General features: G+C 42.2%; 1 protein-coding gene across 1 annotated transcript in view; it reads left to right on the plus strand.

Annotated features, from left to right (window-relative positions):
• The window catches only part of mrc1a (mannose receptor, C type 1a), a 151,654-nt gene that overhangs the window by 47,562 nt on the left and 88,144 nt on the right, over positions 1–15,948 (plus strand). The window contains exons 4-5 of the mRNA XM_068007082.1: positions 2,229–2,393; positions 9,083–9,196. Of these exons, the coding sequence (XP_067863183.1) occupies positions 2,229–2,393; positions 9,083–9,196 (279 nt within the window). The remainder of the gene's footprint in view (positions 1–2,228; positions 2,394–9,082; positions 9,197–15,948) is intronic.

Genomic DNA, 15,948 nt, shown 5'->3' on the forward strand with positions numbered 1-15,948 from the left:
TGAGCTCGATAGATTTCTGGACTCTAGGGGAATCAAGGGATATGGGGATCGGGCGGGAAAGTGGAGTTGAGGTCGAAGATCAGCCATGATCTTATTGAATGGTGGAGCAGGCTCGAGGGGCTGTATGGCCTATTTCTTATGTTCTTATGTACAGGTCACACCTGAGTTCGTAGGGAGCGAGGGCTTGCTTAAAACATAGAAACATAGAAAATAGGAGCAAGTAGGCCATTTGGCCCTTCGGGCCTGCTCCGCCATTCAAACTGATCATGGCTGATCAAGATTGGTCCTTGTTTCTGAACAGAAGAAATATCTGATGCAGCCCAAAAATCATAATAGCAACTTCATAAATTTTTAACTTTGTCATTTTACATTAATTATACAAGCAATTAGGCATTGGAAATAAATGCCGGCCTCGCCAGCAAAGCCCACATCCCATGAACAAATAAAAAAAATAGTACCAATTTTATGCAATCATTTTATGCAATGAAATCAAAAACTGAAATTGTTTTGCTGATCTGGAATAACTCATGAAATTATTTTAAATTGCTGTCCGCACACTATTACATTGATTAGGATAATATTAACATTTTTAAAATCTTACTACAAACACGCAGATCTTTTGTTCACTGACATTTAGTGCTGATTGCTAATTGTATATTGCAATCACTTTATTTTCCTGTTTACAATACTTGGCACTTTACAAGTTGCCTTTACAAATTCCAGTTTCCTTTCCTTCTTAATCTATGGCAAAGGATTTCCTCCCTTTTAGGATCAGAACAGTTTTAGTTGTTTGCAAACAGGAAGAGGAAGAGACTCCATTTCTACTTTCACATAGATTATATTCTACATGTCTCTGTTCATTTTGTAGTCCAAGCTGCCATTATTTCCTTCTTTGCCTCTGCTTTCTCAAATACATTACAAGCTCTGGAAAATACTTAGAGAAAATCTGCCTTTTTGTATGGTCTAATTCCTGTCCCTGTTTCCAAAGCAACTAAAACAGTATCAAGGTATTCTGTAAAATTCGCTTGACTAAGTGGTGTATAAAAATGCAACAATTTTCATCTCAAGCACAACATGTTTTGGCCATTGCTGTTGGCAGGAGAGGGGGGAGGGGGTGGTGCTGAACAGAGTGCAGGCTTTTCCCTGCCGGAAGAGGGACTGAACACTGAAGGAAATACCTTGGCAAGCTGTTGCATACCTTAAAGCAGGGAATTGCAGAGCAGCTTTGGCAGAGACTTGGGTATCTGCCCATCCTTCAGTTGAGGAATGCTACAAATGAATTGGGAAATATAAAACATTAAATATTTTTTACAACTGTATGTTCCTAATATCGTAAATGGCTATAAAGTTTCATTCACAGTCTCTGTATTAGAGCAGTTTTCATTGGTACTGTGAAATCCATATAATAATATCTGATAAACTGCTATTTATTATCTATTTGGCATGACCTTTTTTGAAGTTCTAATTCATTTATATAACACCTTGAGTAGATGATTGGTTCTGAAAATGATGGCAGGCAACTCAGTTCCTATTTAGTGTAACTTTTTGACAAAAACATTTCCCTCACCTATTCCTTCTCCGTTTTCCTAGAGGCTGCATGGTTTCATGCTTTAACTGATGCCTCATTAATCTCCAGTCACAGTAGATCTACCCCGTAGTCTCAGTCATGCTTTTTCTCCTGTGGCGCTTTGCACTGGAAGTAGTGCTTGTATGAAGGCATGTTCCATTCTAGTATTTTTCAAGCATGTTCTCATTCAATTCTAAAGGGCATTTTTCTGAGCTGAGAGCACTTTGTAAAGCCTACTACCCCTGCCACTGCTTGCTTGACTCATGTTGTAGTCGGAGTGCAAACAGCTGAGTAGTGAAGTAGAATCCAAATGGTCACATATAGGAAAAGGTTTCATTCTCATTCTGTGCAAATAGCATTTCATGCCTCAGTTCTAAACCACCATAACCTAACAAATTGGATTAAAATTACATTTTACACAAACTTCCCTGTACTTTCATCATGCCATGACCATGCTGGACTAACAATAAACAATGATTTTGAACTCCATTAATTGCTCAGTGAACAATAGCAAAGCTGCATGGACCTGGTATATGTGGATGCAAGTAAGTATGCATTGCATATGTACGTACCAGGACAAGCTGTTTTTGTTAAGGAAAGGACTTAAATACTTACAGAGATAAGACACCGATTTACGAGTAAAACCTGTCCGTTTTTACAGCCAGCACCTGCAGTACTTTATGGAATGAAGATCCTTTAACAGGCAACTGCTACCTGATCAACTATAATTCAGCTCTGACGTGGCATGAAGCAAGAAGAAGTTGTCAGCAACACAATTCAGACTTGCTGAGTGTGACAGAGCTACACACACAGACATATCTGTCAGGTAACAAATTATTGCAGATATGCAACAATGTTTTTTAAATGTTATCTAGCAAAACAAAGATTCCATTACCCATACCCAGCAAGTTATTAACTTTATTGATCTGTTGGTGATAGAATAGAATGGAATAACATCCTTTCATCTGTGGGACTTAGGTTCAAATCCAGCTGGCTGTAAAGTTATTAAATGAAAACAGTTTAGCTCAGTATAGCTCCTAATTAAGAAGAAAATTACTAATAGTTTCAGAATGCCATGGATAAATAATGAAGTTAGAAACTAATTAAAATTGAAGAAAATTGACGAAAAGGGCCAATAAGGACTAGTATATCAGTAAAAAGAGAATTGCTAAAAGCAAGTTAGGACCTCTGAGAAGGGAAGATTGTCAATTTGTAGATAATGAGTGAAAAATGACAGAGATATTTAAAAGTACTTCACACTTTTCACTAAAGTCTTTACTAAAGAGAAGGATATCAGAGAAGAGGTGAATCCTGAAGTGATTTTGATATAGGCCAAGAGGAAGTGGTGTCAAAATTTGCAGATAATACCAGAATAGGAAGTGCAGTTAATTCTTCAAACGACCAAAGGAAGCTGCAAAGGGATGGAGGAATGGGATAAAAAGTGGCAGATGGAATTCAATGTCATTAAGTGTGAGGTGATACATTTTAGTAAACAAACTAACAGCGATAATTATACTCTAAACAGAAGTAGGTTTGATGCTGTAGAAGAGCAGAGGGATTTGAGTGTATAAGTTCACAGGGCATTAAAGGCAGCACCTCATGTGAATAAGGCTATGTAAAAAACTAATGGAATTCTAAGTTTTATCACAAAAGGTATAGAATAGAACAAAAAAAGGTGATGAGGAGCCTATATAAAAACTTTAATAAAACCTCAATTAGAGTACTATGTGCAGTATGGGCTCCACATTACAGGAAGGATATTGAGGCTTTAACAAGGGTACAATACAGGGTCAGAGGATGTTGCCTTTTATGAGGAAATACAAAGAAAGACTTGAAAAATTGGGTCTTTTTTCATTGAAACAATGCAGGGTGATATGATAGAAATGTTTAAAATTATGAAAGGATGGCTTGTGGTTGATAGAAGCAGACTGTTTCCAGTAGTTGAGGGGTCTAGAATGAGAGCATATAGGTACAATCCATGAGATTTAGAACAGAGAACAGGAGAAATTTCTTTTCACAGGCTGTGGAATTCATTTCCAGGATTAGTGTTTGAGGCAAAAATTATATCAACGTTGAAAATTAGATTGCATAGGTAGATGAAAGATAAGGGAATAAAGGGATATAAGAACATGGAAGTTAAATATGATTAGGACTATTTGCTTGTGCGGAACGTAAATGCCGATTTGGAGTGATTGGGCCAAATGGCCCTTTTCCGTGTTTTAACATGTATGTATTTCTATAACTGCCTGTATTTCAGCGCTAATTAGAATATGACACTTACTCGGAGAGACCAAAGAATAGCTGATGTGAGAAGCAGACAATCCACACTGGTGCTGTAGTGAGAGCTTATCTAAGAGTGTGGTTGAGGCCCATTGTCGGGGCCAAGTAAATAGAGCATTTCTTTACATCAGGTTGTATTGTAATAGAGCAGACAATCAGGATTTCAAAGTCTTATTTCAAATGCCTTGATAGATCTGAAGAAGTCCTGCAGTACAGCCTAGCAAGGGTCTCGTGGATTATCGTGGTTTGCTGGATGTTGCAGAACTATGCCATTCAGAAAGGGTTAGTTCTTTCAGGTGAGGATGAGGAAGGCACAAAAAGAGGGAACAGGCCCGCCATAAACTGATTATGTGGGGGATGCCTAGGATGGAGAACAGGAGGTTCAGGAAAGCACATTGTCAATAGCTTGAGAGAAACAGTAACAAATTGTTTTCAATTGATATCACTCATGGCATGCCTCTAAGACCATGATCCGCTGATGAGTCCTTGGGTTTGCCTAATACTGACTACTATTCCCTAAAGCAATAAATCTTTGACCTTTTCAGGGAGAAGTCCTTCCCTCACAATATAATTGTAAGGAATAGAGACCTGCGTACTCGAACAATAAATTTGTACAAGTACACACTTTGAAAGACAATTTTCCAATATACTTATAAAAGAGTTTCAGAACTACCTACTTCTTACCACCGTGCCTACCTTGTGCCTAAAACCTTGCTTACTCTCGCTCTTATGTCAGCTATGGCTCAGTGGTAGCGCTCTCGCCTCTGAGTCAGAAGCCACTACAGAGACTTGAGCACAAAATCTAGGCTGACACTCCAATGTAGTACTGAGAGAATGCCGCACTGTCAGAGATGCCATCTTTCAGATGAGACTTTAAACTGTTGCCCCATCTACCCTCTCAATGGACATAAAAGATCCTGTGGCACTATTCAAAGAAGAGCAGGGGAGTTCTCCCGGTGTCTTGGTCAATATTTATCCCTCAACCAAACATCACTAAAACAGATTATCTGGTCATTATCACATTGCTGTACATGGGACCTTGCTGTACGCAAATTGGCTGCTACATTTTCTACATCTCAACAGTGATTACACTTCAAAAAAAGTACTCCATTGGCTGTAAAGTGGTTTGGGACATTCTGAGGTTGTGAAAGGCGAAATATAAATGCAAGTTCTTTCTTTCTTCTTCTTAACCTTCTGTTCCTATGTGGTACTACCTAAATGTTAGGAGGTTGAGAAGTGGGTGGCTGCATTTTTTCCATGAAAGGATAGAGGACTATGGTGACGCTTGTTTCAGTGAAGTTAATGTCCTTGAAGGACCTGGAATAAAACTTCCACATGTGCTGGCATTAGACGGGGCTGCGAGGAGGGAACGGCTGTGACATTATTCTGAAATACAGCAGCATCTTCAGTTACCACACCTGGCAACCCATTGGTTCTGGGCAATGGCTCAACTGATTGGCAAGAGCAAACTGAATAGTCCCAATTAAATATTGGAAACCTTGAGCTATGGTGCAATTAAAGGTCTCTCACAAGATAGCAATGGAAGCAGCTGTAGCTGCCATTCTAGAGACCATGTTAGTCTTTAGATTCTCCTCCTGAGATCTTGCAACCATTGATCTCTCCTGGACTGTCACACATTCCAGGATGGTCTACACGGCGTCAAAAATTTCTATCGTTGTGTTGCAAATGTTGCTATCGGATTTGTCTAACATCCAGTATCTCCATTACATTCATGGAAACTATCTCCACTGCCTGTACTTGAGTTCTATGCTTCCGTACCATTTTCTATTTGAAGACCGAGCCCTTGAGATCTGGGTCCATAGGCTCTTCATCCGAGGGCAATCATTTTTTAACTCCTTCAGTCAGACTTTTATGCTTATTCATTTCCACTCCCAAGTCCCATAACGGCAGCGAGAGAACAGTGACAGGTGGTGGATTCCCAAACCGTCACTGTCTCACCCCCTATGAGGAGAGCGCTCTGCAGATGCTGGGTCAATTGACATTTTCAAGACTGTGATCGATTGTCTCGTTTCCACAATTGACTCCTGGCAGGTATAAGACCTATGATATCTATGCCCACCCTTTTGAAATGTTCATTAATAATGGTGGGGGTTGCACTGGAGCTTTTTTGTGATTCCCTCAGTTTACCCATAAATTAACATCGGTCACATGTCCTATAATTTTCAGCCATCTTGTTAGAGATACTAGACCCATGAATATACTGTAATAACCTGTCTTTTGTACATTTTACCCTCTAATGTCTGACAGAGGGATATCATAAGCTAACTTAAGTAAATCTATATAAACACGCCTACAATGCTGTTATCTGCAGGACTCTTCTGGTTCCTGACCTTGAACAGGTTTGGATTGATAATGTCGGACCAAATATTGTTTTTATAACTATACCATCCCATTGGTTCAGGCTTTGTGGCCATGGTGCCTTGGGTGACTTCAGCCAATGTACACCACCCTTCTGAGCATCTACCAGTCCTTGGATCACCACTCAAGCCTTCTTCTCTTTAGCTAAATTGGTCATAATGTCCCCATCACTGAAATCATTTCCCAGCAGAATCTCTAATGGTTTCTGCCTATAAGCTTCTATTTGGTTCATCCCTGACCACAAGTGATATTCTAACCTGACCGTGGCCACATTTTGGGATTGATGACTATCCCACTATGAGGGGACATGGGTTAACATTGACATGTTAAAAATCCTAGTATTGAGTTATATCTCATGGGGTTACAAACCAACCCTCCGAGATCTCTGCGCTCCTCCAATTCTGGCCTCTTGCGCGTCCCCGATTTTCATCGCTCCACCATTGGCACCCATTCCTTCAGTTGCCTAGGCCCTAAGCTCTGGAATTCCCTCCCTAAACCTCTCCCCCTTTCTACCTCTCACTCCTCCTTTAAAACACTCCTTAAAACCTACCTACCTGTCCTAATATCTCCTTATGTGTCAAATTTTGTTTGATAATGTTCCTGTGAAGCACCTTGAGACGTTTTACTATGTTAAAGGTGCTATAAATGCAAGTTGTTGTTGTTGTTAAATTCACAGGGCTGCAAGATTAGATTAGGATTCAAGTGGAGTATCTGCACCTGTGTGGAAGTTAGTTTGGACTTTTCATTGATCATTCACATCCATTGTGGTTGAGATGAATCGATTTGTTTGATTCTAGCGGGGGATAGTTGACAGGGTAGCCTGGCGAAATTCTGTTTCCTGGGCTCAGAATGAACAAAAGGTAATGTGATATGTTCACTGACAGTTAGGTTTTCAAACAGAAAGCTGCTAGGGCAAGCTTTCACCAGGCTCCAGAAGTTAGGATGCAGGAGGATAGTTAGAATTTATTTTGTCTAAACAAGATAACTCACTGATGTGGGAACGCATAGTGTGTTCATTTATTTTGCGTTTTTACGTGAAGGTAAGTTCTATTGATGGAATTAACCATAAAGAGAGCAATATATGTTTATTTGCGGTGAAATAAAGCAGATTTATATCTGGCCTCATCTTATTAAGTGTTATTTTGGCCCATCTTCTCAAAGAGTGATGAGCGCACATAGGGACAGGTGTGAGAGACACCAGTATCCAGTTTTATTTTTACACCCTTGGTTACATTATCTAATCGTTAGATATTGGGCAGTATGGACACACCCCTAAATGTCAGATGCTCTGACCGCTTGCGGGAGTGACTAAAACCGCAGTATGAGAGAATTGCTAAGGCAAAACCTAAATCTTGTAACACAGGCCATGAAACTGGGTCACCCTACCCTCTAGGTATTGTATTTTCTGCTCAGGTGTGTCTTATCAGCATTAAGATACATCCATCACTATGTAATCCATCGGTTGCTCATTTACTAAGACTGGGTGAATGAGTGCTGTCATTCTTTGCAGCATTTGTTATTGCACATTCTGCAGTCTCAGTCTCACAACTGGATTCGATCTTTCTGACTGGGATCTGGCCCCCACCCCTGGACCAGCAATAGATAGCATTGTGCTATTTTGTAATAGTTGGAGCATTTGAGTTCTCATTGTGTAGCACACCTTCTGGCTGTTGGGGCTATGGACATTCATTAGACTGGGTGTGTCTCACCCTGGCTGATGGGTGGGAGGAACATAACTACACATTTGGTTACCAGGGGCCCGACAGTAGTGCGATCACATTATGGTCTGCTTGTTCACCTAACTGGCTTTCGGTCGTACTTCCAGGTAAAGCAATCATATTCTTACGTGATCTAGAACCGCTTCAAGAAATCAATCTCTTAACATTGGTTGACAAAGACTATTATAATATTTTAACTTTTAACTTTCTATTATTAATTCTCTATTAGTACTGTGTGGAATTTTCCTTAATTTCCTATATTTCACCTGTATGCTTAGATGTCAGGTCATGGGTATTATGAATAACACATTTTACGGTTTCATAATTTGTACTGTTCATGGGATTGACACAAGAAAATGCCACAAGCACTTTATTATTAAGTGACGTTCAGCCCAGATCTCTCAGTCCCACTTATGGTAGTTTGCTTGTAATTCAAATCTTCCAATAAAACTATTGATGTCATCTCCTTCTTTAAAATTTTGGTAAGAATTTGTATTTCATGAAATTGCTCCCAACAGAGTTATGAGCGAAGCAATCTGTGTGCTCACTTATTGAACTTGCTGTTGATATGTGTTTCTTGGACAGTTTGAAAGCAAAATGGTGCTATCTCTCCTTATCATAGAGCTCATGCTGTTGCTGTACCTCCTCCTTGTTGACCTTGAATCCACATCATTCTTCCTCCACCTTGCCTTGTTTCTTCATTGTTTTTTGAGTTTCGGCAACTCTAATTGAGGCTCGTGTTCTTTTGCTTTTTTCTTGGCAGTTATGAGTTAACTCCAACTCTTTGCCTATCGCTTTCTGAGACCTTGAGTGTGCCACTTTTTTTTAATACTGCGATCTGTTGTTATTCCGCCTGCTTTTGGTGTATAAACTTTATCAATCACGTACAGTACCCTATTCTTCTTGTTAGTCAGGAGAAGGTATTCCACATCAGAGTAACGTGAATGTCTCTTGCAGCCAACAATGGATTATCTTCCATTTCTTCTTTAGGCTGCCCATGCACTTAACTCTGGTTAATGTTTTTGTTCCCTGTGGGGCCCTCATCTTATTACAGGAAATCACTTGCCCGAAAACATGAGAATAGGACAACCTTATGAGTAATACTTGGTTATAAGCAATATATTTTTCTTTTATTCAGGACTTGTGACTAACATGAGGACACCACTCTGGATAGGATTAAATAGCCTGGATTTCAATAGTGGGTGGCAATGGAGTGATCAAAATCCCTTCCGATACCTGAATTGGGCTCCTGGTAAGTAATGGGAAAATTAATGGCTCATATCAGAAGAATTGAGAAATAAATGATAAGCATCTCTCAAGCAGATTTCATGGGCCCTGGAATTCCTGGGGCTGGAGAGCACAAAAGTATAATTTGTGCCCGACTCCACTGGGATTCTGCCCCATATGGATTGGAGCTCAAATTCTAGTCTGGAGATCCATGGGCTATCTGCCACCCCTCTGCCCCCTGTAATAAGGAGATATGTAAGGGGGAGTTCAGGGGCTTCCCCGGGGTATTCCTCCCTTTTTTTGAAAGGCTTTAGTGGAACTCACGTAGGTTCCGATCTGGTGTGAATCGCTTCACTAGAGTAGATAATGGATCCCAGAGAAGATTGATTGTCTTCTCTAGGTGGTGTGGCTCCAGTTGGTACAGAGAGTTTTAAAATAATGTTTTTTTTGCCCATTTGGGCCTTGGGCCTGCAGGATTCCCCTCTGCTTTACAATGAGTCCTTGCAAGTGCCCTTAACCCCAGCTATGTAAATAACCTCGTCCCCGGAATTTAGGATGGGGTCCCTTGCATTTGACGAGGGTGGGCAGGAGTTCTGCTCTGCCGCACTTATGCCAGAGGAATTGGGCCCCAGGAATTTCCATGCCCATGTATTTATTTTTAGGCTGCATATTGTGACACCACGGGCATGATTTTATCGGGGCGGGGCGGCGGGGGGGGGGAGTTCCTGACGGGAAACCCAGAAGTACTGATTGACAGGCTGGCCTCAGTCTGACGGGAGAAGAGGAAGGAAGAGGAAATGAAAAGGTAAGTGTTAGATGAGGCGGGGGGAGGGGGGTCGGTCATTGAGGGGGGGGGGTCAGACATCAGGGAGGGGATTGGAGATCGTGGTGGGGGGATTGGAGATCATGAGGGGTGGTTGGGGATCGTGGTGGGGGGGCGGTTGATCTTGTTTGTAGGGTCGCTGCGGGTAGGCTTGTTGAGCCTGGGGGAAGCACTCCTGCTCCTCTGGGCCCACAAGCTGTGCTATAAAGGCACTTACCTGCAGTTTCGGGCCTTCTCGCCTCCTCTTACGTGGCGTGAAGGAGAAGGCCCGGGAATCCCCGCCCCAGGGGTTAAAAGCAAAAAACCTGTCAAAATGGAGGCCTGCATTGGTTGCCTGCCCCGCGTCCCGCCTACGTTAAAACCGGAAGTGGGCGGGTTGGAGGCGGGTGTTAGATTTTAAACATTTTTACTGCCCTCCCGCCCTCAACCCACCCATTTTTCCCATTTAAAATCATGCCCCACACGTCTGGCCCAGAGTGGAGATGATTGTGTAATTCCCCCGTCAATCACGCCTGGAGATTGCGCTGCTGTAAGTGACTGGAACTGATTTTACGCACATAATTTGTATTAACCACAAGTCCAGCCCTGCCTTCAACTCATTGAAAGGTGGTGTCAATATTCACTCCGTTATTTTGATAGGCTTCTTAATAAAGGTCAAAATCATTTACATATTGTTGGAGTTAATATTAAAAACAGAAAAGGCAGGCAACATTTAGCAGATTAGCAGCATTTGTGGAGTGACGGATAAATTGATATTTCAGAGTTCTGATGAAGGGTGTACACCAGAAATTTGAACTTATCTGTTCTCTCCACAGATGTTGACTGGCTTGTAATACTGTCCAACCATCAGCCGAGCAGATCACTTCAACAATAAATTTACCAAGTGTTTTATACTTGATTTCAAACTAGTCTCCAATGAAACTGCCCCAGGGACTATTCATTCATTAAGTACCTCATGTAGCATGGTAAATAAGGTTGGTGAGCTGCAGGATCAAGTTGCCACATGGGACCATGATATAGTGGCAATAACAGAGATCTGGCTCAAAGAAGGGGAGGACTGGGTACTTAATATTCCTAGCTACAAGGTATTCAGGAAAGATGGGGAAGGAAAGAAAGGAGGAGATGGAAGTATTGATCAAAGAAACTATTTTGCCACTGGAAAGGGATGATGTAGTTGAGGGGTCAAAGACAGAATCTATTTCGTTAGAATTTTGGAACACTAGAGGAGCTATTGCACTACTGGATGTATACTATAGGCCACCAAATAGTAGGAAGGAGATAGAGGAGTAAATTTGCAGGCAAATTACAGAAAGATGCAAGAACTGTAGAGTAGTGATAATGGGGAACTTCAATGATCCCATATAGACTGGGATAGTAACAGCGTAAAGGGCAAAGAGGGGGAGGAATTCCTGAAATGTGTTCAAGAGAACTTTCTGGAACAGTGTGTTTCAAGTCCAGCCAGGAAGGAAATAGTGCTGGATCTAGTTCCAAGAACATAAGAACATAAGAAATAGGAGCAGGAGTAGGCCATATGGCCCCACAAGGCTGTTCCGCCGTTCAATAAGATCATGGCTGATCTTTGACCTCAACTCCATTTTCCTGTCTGATCCCCATATCCCTTGATTCCCTGAGAGTCCAAAAATCTATCGATCTCAGTCTTGAATATATTCACTGACTGAGCATCCACACTCCTCTGGGGTAGAGAATTCCAAATATTCATGACCCACTGAGTAAAGAAATTTCTCCTCATCTCAGTCCTAAATGTCCAACCCCTTATCCTGAGACTATGTCTGCTAGTTCGAGAATCATAGAAGCATAGAAATTTACAGCACAGAAGGAGGGATTTGGCCCATCGTGTCTATGCCGGCATAAAAGGAACTATCCAGCCTAATGCCACTTTCCAGCTCTTGGTCCGTAGCCTTGTAGGTTACGGCACTTCAAGTGCATATCCATTTTAAATGCGATGACGGTTCTGCCTCTACCACCATTTCAGGCAGTGAGTTCCAGACCAGGGTGGAAAAATTTCTCTTCAATTCCCCTCTAATCCTTCTACCAATTACTTAAATCTATGCCCCCTGGTTATTGACTAGGAGTTCCTCAGGGCATTGTCCTAGGCCCAACCATCTTCAGCTGCTTCATCAATGACTTTCCCTCCATCATAAGGTCAGAAATGGGGACATTCGCTGATGATTGCACAGTGTTCAGTTCCATTCGCAACCCCTCAAATAATGAAGCAGTCCAAGCCCGCATGCAGCAAGACCTGGACAACATCCAGGCTTGGGCTCATAAGTGGCAAGTGACATTCGCGCCAGACAAGTGCCAGGCAATGACCATCTCCAACAAGAGAGAGTCTAACCACCTCCCCTTGACATTCAATGGCATTACCATCGCCGAATCCCCCACCATCAACATCCTGGGGGTCACCATTGAACAGAAACTTAACTGGACCAGTCATATAAATACTGTGGCTACAAGAGCAGGTCAGAGGCTGGGTATTCTGCGGCGAGTGACTCACCTCCTGACTTCCCAAAGCCTTTCCACCATCTACAAGGCACAAGTCAGGAGTGTGATGGAATACTCTCCACTTGCCTGGATGAGTGCAGCTCCAACAACACTCCAGAAGCTCGACACCATCCAGGACAAAGCAGCCCGCTTGATTGGCACCCCATCTACCATCCTAAACATTCACTCCCTTCACCACTGGTGCACAGTGGCTGCAGTGTGTACCATCCACAGAATGCACTGCAGCAACTCACCAAGGCTTCTTCGACAGCACCTCCCAAACCTGCGAGCTCTACCAACTAGAAGGACAAGAGCAGCAGGCACATGGGAACAACACCACCTGCACGTTACCCTCCAAGTCACACACCATCCCGACTTGGAAATATATTGCCATTCCTTCATCGTCGCTGGGTCAAAGTCCTGGAACTCCCTTCATAACAGCACTGTGGGAGAACCTTCACCATACGGACTGCAGCGGTTCAAGAAGGCGGCTCACCACCACCTTCTCAAGGGCAATTAGGGATGGGCAATAAATGCTGGCCTCGCCAGCGATGCCCACATCCCATGGACGAATAAAAAAAAACCTCTCTGCTAAGGGAAATAGATCCTTTCTATCCATTCTATCTAGGCCCCTCATAATTTTATACACCTGAATTAAATCTCCCCTCAGCCTTTTCTGTTCCAAAGAAAATAACCCCAGCCTATCCAATCTTTCCTCATAGCTAAAATTCTCCAGTCCTGGCAACATCCTCGTAAATCTCCTCTGTACCCTCTCTAGTGTGTTCACATCTTTCTTGTAATGTGGTGACCAGAACTGTACGCAGTACTCTAGCTGTGGCCTAACTAGTAATTTATACAGTTCTAGCATATCCTACCTGCTCTTATAATCTAAGCCTCGGCTAGACTCTCCAGCCAGGGGAACCATCCTCTCAGCATCTACCTTGTCAAACCCTCTCAGAATCTTATATGTTTCAATGAGATCACCTCTCATTCGGGGAGCATTTGGGGAACAGTGATCATAATATCACTAGATTTTAGAATAGTTATGGAAAAGGACAAGGAACAATCAAATGTGAAAATGCTTAACTGAAGTAGGGCAAATTTCAGTGAGTTAAAAAGGGATCTTGCCCAGGTGGATTGGAATCAAAAATTGGTAAGCAAAACAGTAATTGAACAATGGGAGGCCTTCAAGGAGGAGTTGGCTCAGGTACAGAGTAGACACATCCCTCCAAGGGGGAAAGGAAAGCGTGAGCTCCCTGGATGACTAAAGATATAGAGGATAAAATGAAACAGAAAAAGGGGACTTATGATGAATGTAAGGTTCATAATACCGTAGAGAACCAGGCTGAATACAGAAAGTACAGAGGAGATCTAAAAAAGGGCATAAGAGGGGCAAAGAGAGAGTGTGAGAATAGATTAGTGGCTAACATAAAAGGGAACCCAAAAGTCTTTTATAAACATATAAATGGTAAAAGGGTAGTCAAAGGAAGGGTGGACCGATGAGGGACAAAAAGGAGATCCTATTGTGGAGGCAGAGGGCATGGCTGAGGTACTAAATGAATACTTCGCATCCGTCTTCACTAGAGAAGAGGATGCTGCCATTGTAGCAGTGAATGAGGAGGTATGAACGATATTGGATAGAATAAAAATAGATAAAGAGGAGCTACTGAAAAGATCAGCAGTACTCAAAGTAGAAAAGTCACCTGGTCCAGATAGGATCCATCCTAGGTTACTAAGGGAAGTAAGGATGGAAATTGCAGAGGCTCAGGCCACCCTCTTCCAATCCTCCTTAGATATGAGGATGCTGCCAGAGTGTTACACCCCTGTTTAAAAAAGGAGAGAAGGATAAACCCGGCAATTACAAGCCAGTCATCCTAACGTCCGTAGCGGGGAAACTTTTAGAGACAATAATCCGGGACAAAATTAATTGGCACTGGGACAAGTATGGGCTAATAAATGAAAGACAGCAAGGATTTGTTAAAGAAAAATCGTGTTTGACTAACTTGATTGAGTTCTTTGATGAAGCAATGGAGAGGGTTGATGAGGGTAGTGCGGTTGATGTTGTGTATATGGACTTTCAAAAGGCGTTTGATAAAGTATCACATAATAGACTTGTTAGCAAAATTAAAGCCCATGAGATTAAAGGGAGAGTGGCAGCATGGATACAAAATTGGCTTTGGGCAGAAAGAAGAGAGTAGTGGTGAACGATTATTTTTCAGACTGGAGGGAAGTATACAGTGATGTTCCGCAGGGGTCAATATTAGGACCACTGCTCTTTTTGATATATATTAATGACCTGAACTTGGGTATAGAGGGTATAATTTCAAAGTTTGCAGACGACACGAAACTCAGAAATGTAGTAAACAATGTGGAGGATAGTAACAGACCTCAGGAGGACATAGACAGAGTGGTGAAATGGGCAGACACGTGGCAGATGAAATTTAACTCAGAGAAGTGTGAAGTGATGTACTTTGGTAGAAAGAATGAGGAGAGGCAAGATAAACTAAATGGTACAATTTTAAAGGGGGTACAGGAACAGCGAGACGTGGGGGTGCACCCTGGGCTTTATTAATAGAGGCATAGAGTCCAAAAGCAAGGAAGTTATGCTTAACCTTTATAAAACACTGGTTCGGCCTCAGCTGGAGTATTGAGTTCAATTCTGGGCACCACACTTTAGGAAGGATGTCAAGGCCTTAGAGATGGTGCAGAAGAGATTTACTAGAATGGTACCAGGGATGAGGGACTTCAGTTATGTGGAGAGATTGGAGAAGCTGGGGTTGTTCTCCTTAGAATAGAGGAGAAGGGGAGATTTGATAGAGGTGTTCAAAATCATGATAGAGTAAATAAGGAGACACTGTTACCAGTGGCAGAAGGGTCGGTAACCAGAGGACACAGATTTAAGGTGATCGGCAGAAAAGCCAGAGGCGACATGAGGAAACAATTTTTTACACAGCCAGTTTTAATGATCTGGAATGTACTGCCTGAAAGGGTGGTGAAAGCAGATTCAGTAGTAACTTTCTAAAGGGAATTGGATATATACTTGGAAGGGAAAAAATTTACAGAGCAATAGGATGCTACCGGGACTTGATGGTTTGACTTATAGGGAGAGGTTGGATAGACTGAGACTTTTTTCCCTGGAGAGTAGGAGGTTTAGGGGTGATCTTATAGAAGTGTATAAAATAATGAGGGGCATAGATAAGGTAGATAGTCAAAATCTTTTCCCAAAGGTAGGGGAGTCTATAACGAGGGGGCATAGATTTAAGGTGAGAGGGGAGAGATACAAAAGGGTCCAGAGGGGCAATTTTTTCACTCAAAGGGTGGTGAGTGTCTGGAACGAGCTGCCAGAGGCAGTAGTAGAGGCGGGTACAATTTTGTCTTTTAAAAAGCATTTGGACAGTTACATGGGTAAGATGGGTATAGAGGGATATGGGCCAAGTGCAGGCAATTGGGAC

Source organism: Heptranchias perlo, chromosome 2 (assembly GCF_035084215.1).
Source record: "Heptranchias perlo isolate sHepPer1 chromosome 2, sHepPer1.hap1, whole genome shotgun sequence".
Taxonomy (NCBI): Eukaryota; Metazoa; Chordata; class Chondrichthyes; order Hexanchiformes; family Hexanchidae; genus Heptranchias; species Heptranchias perlo.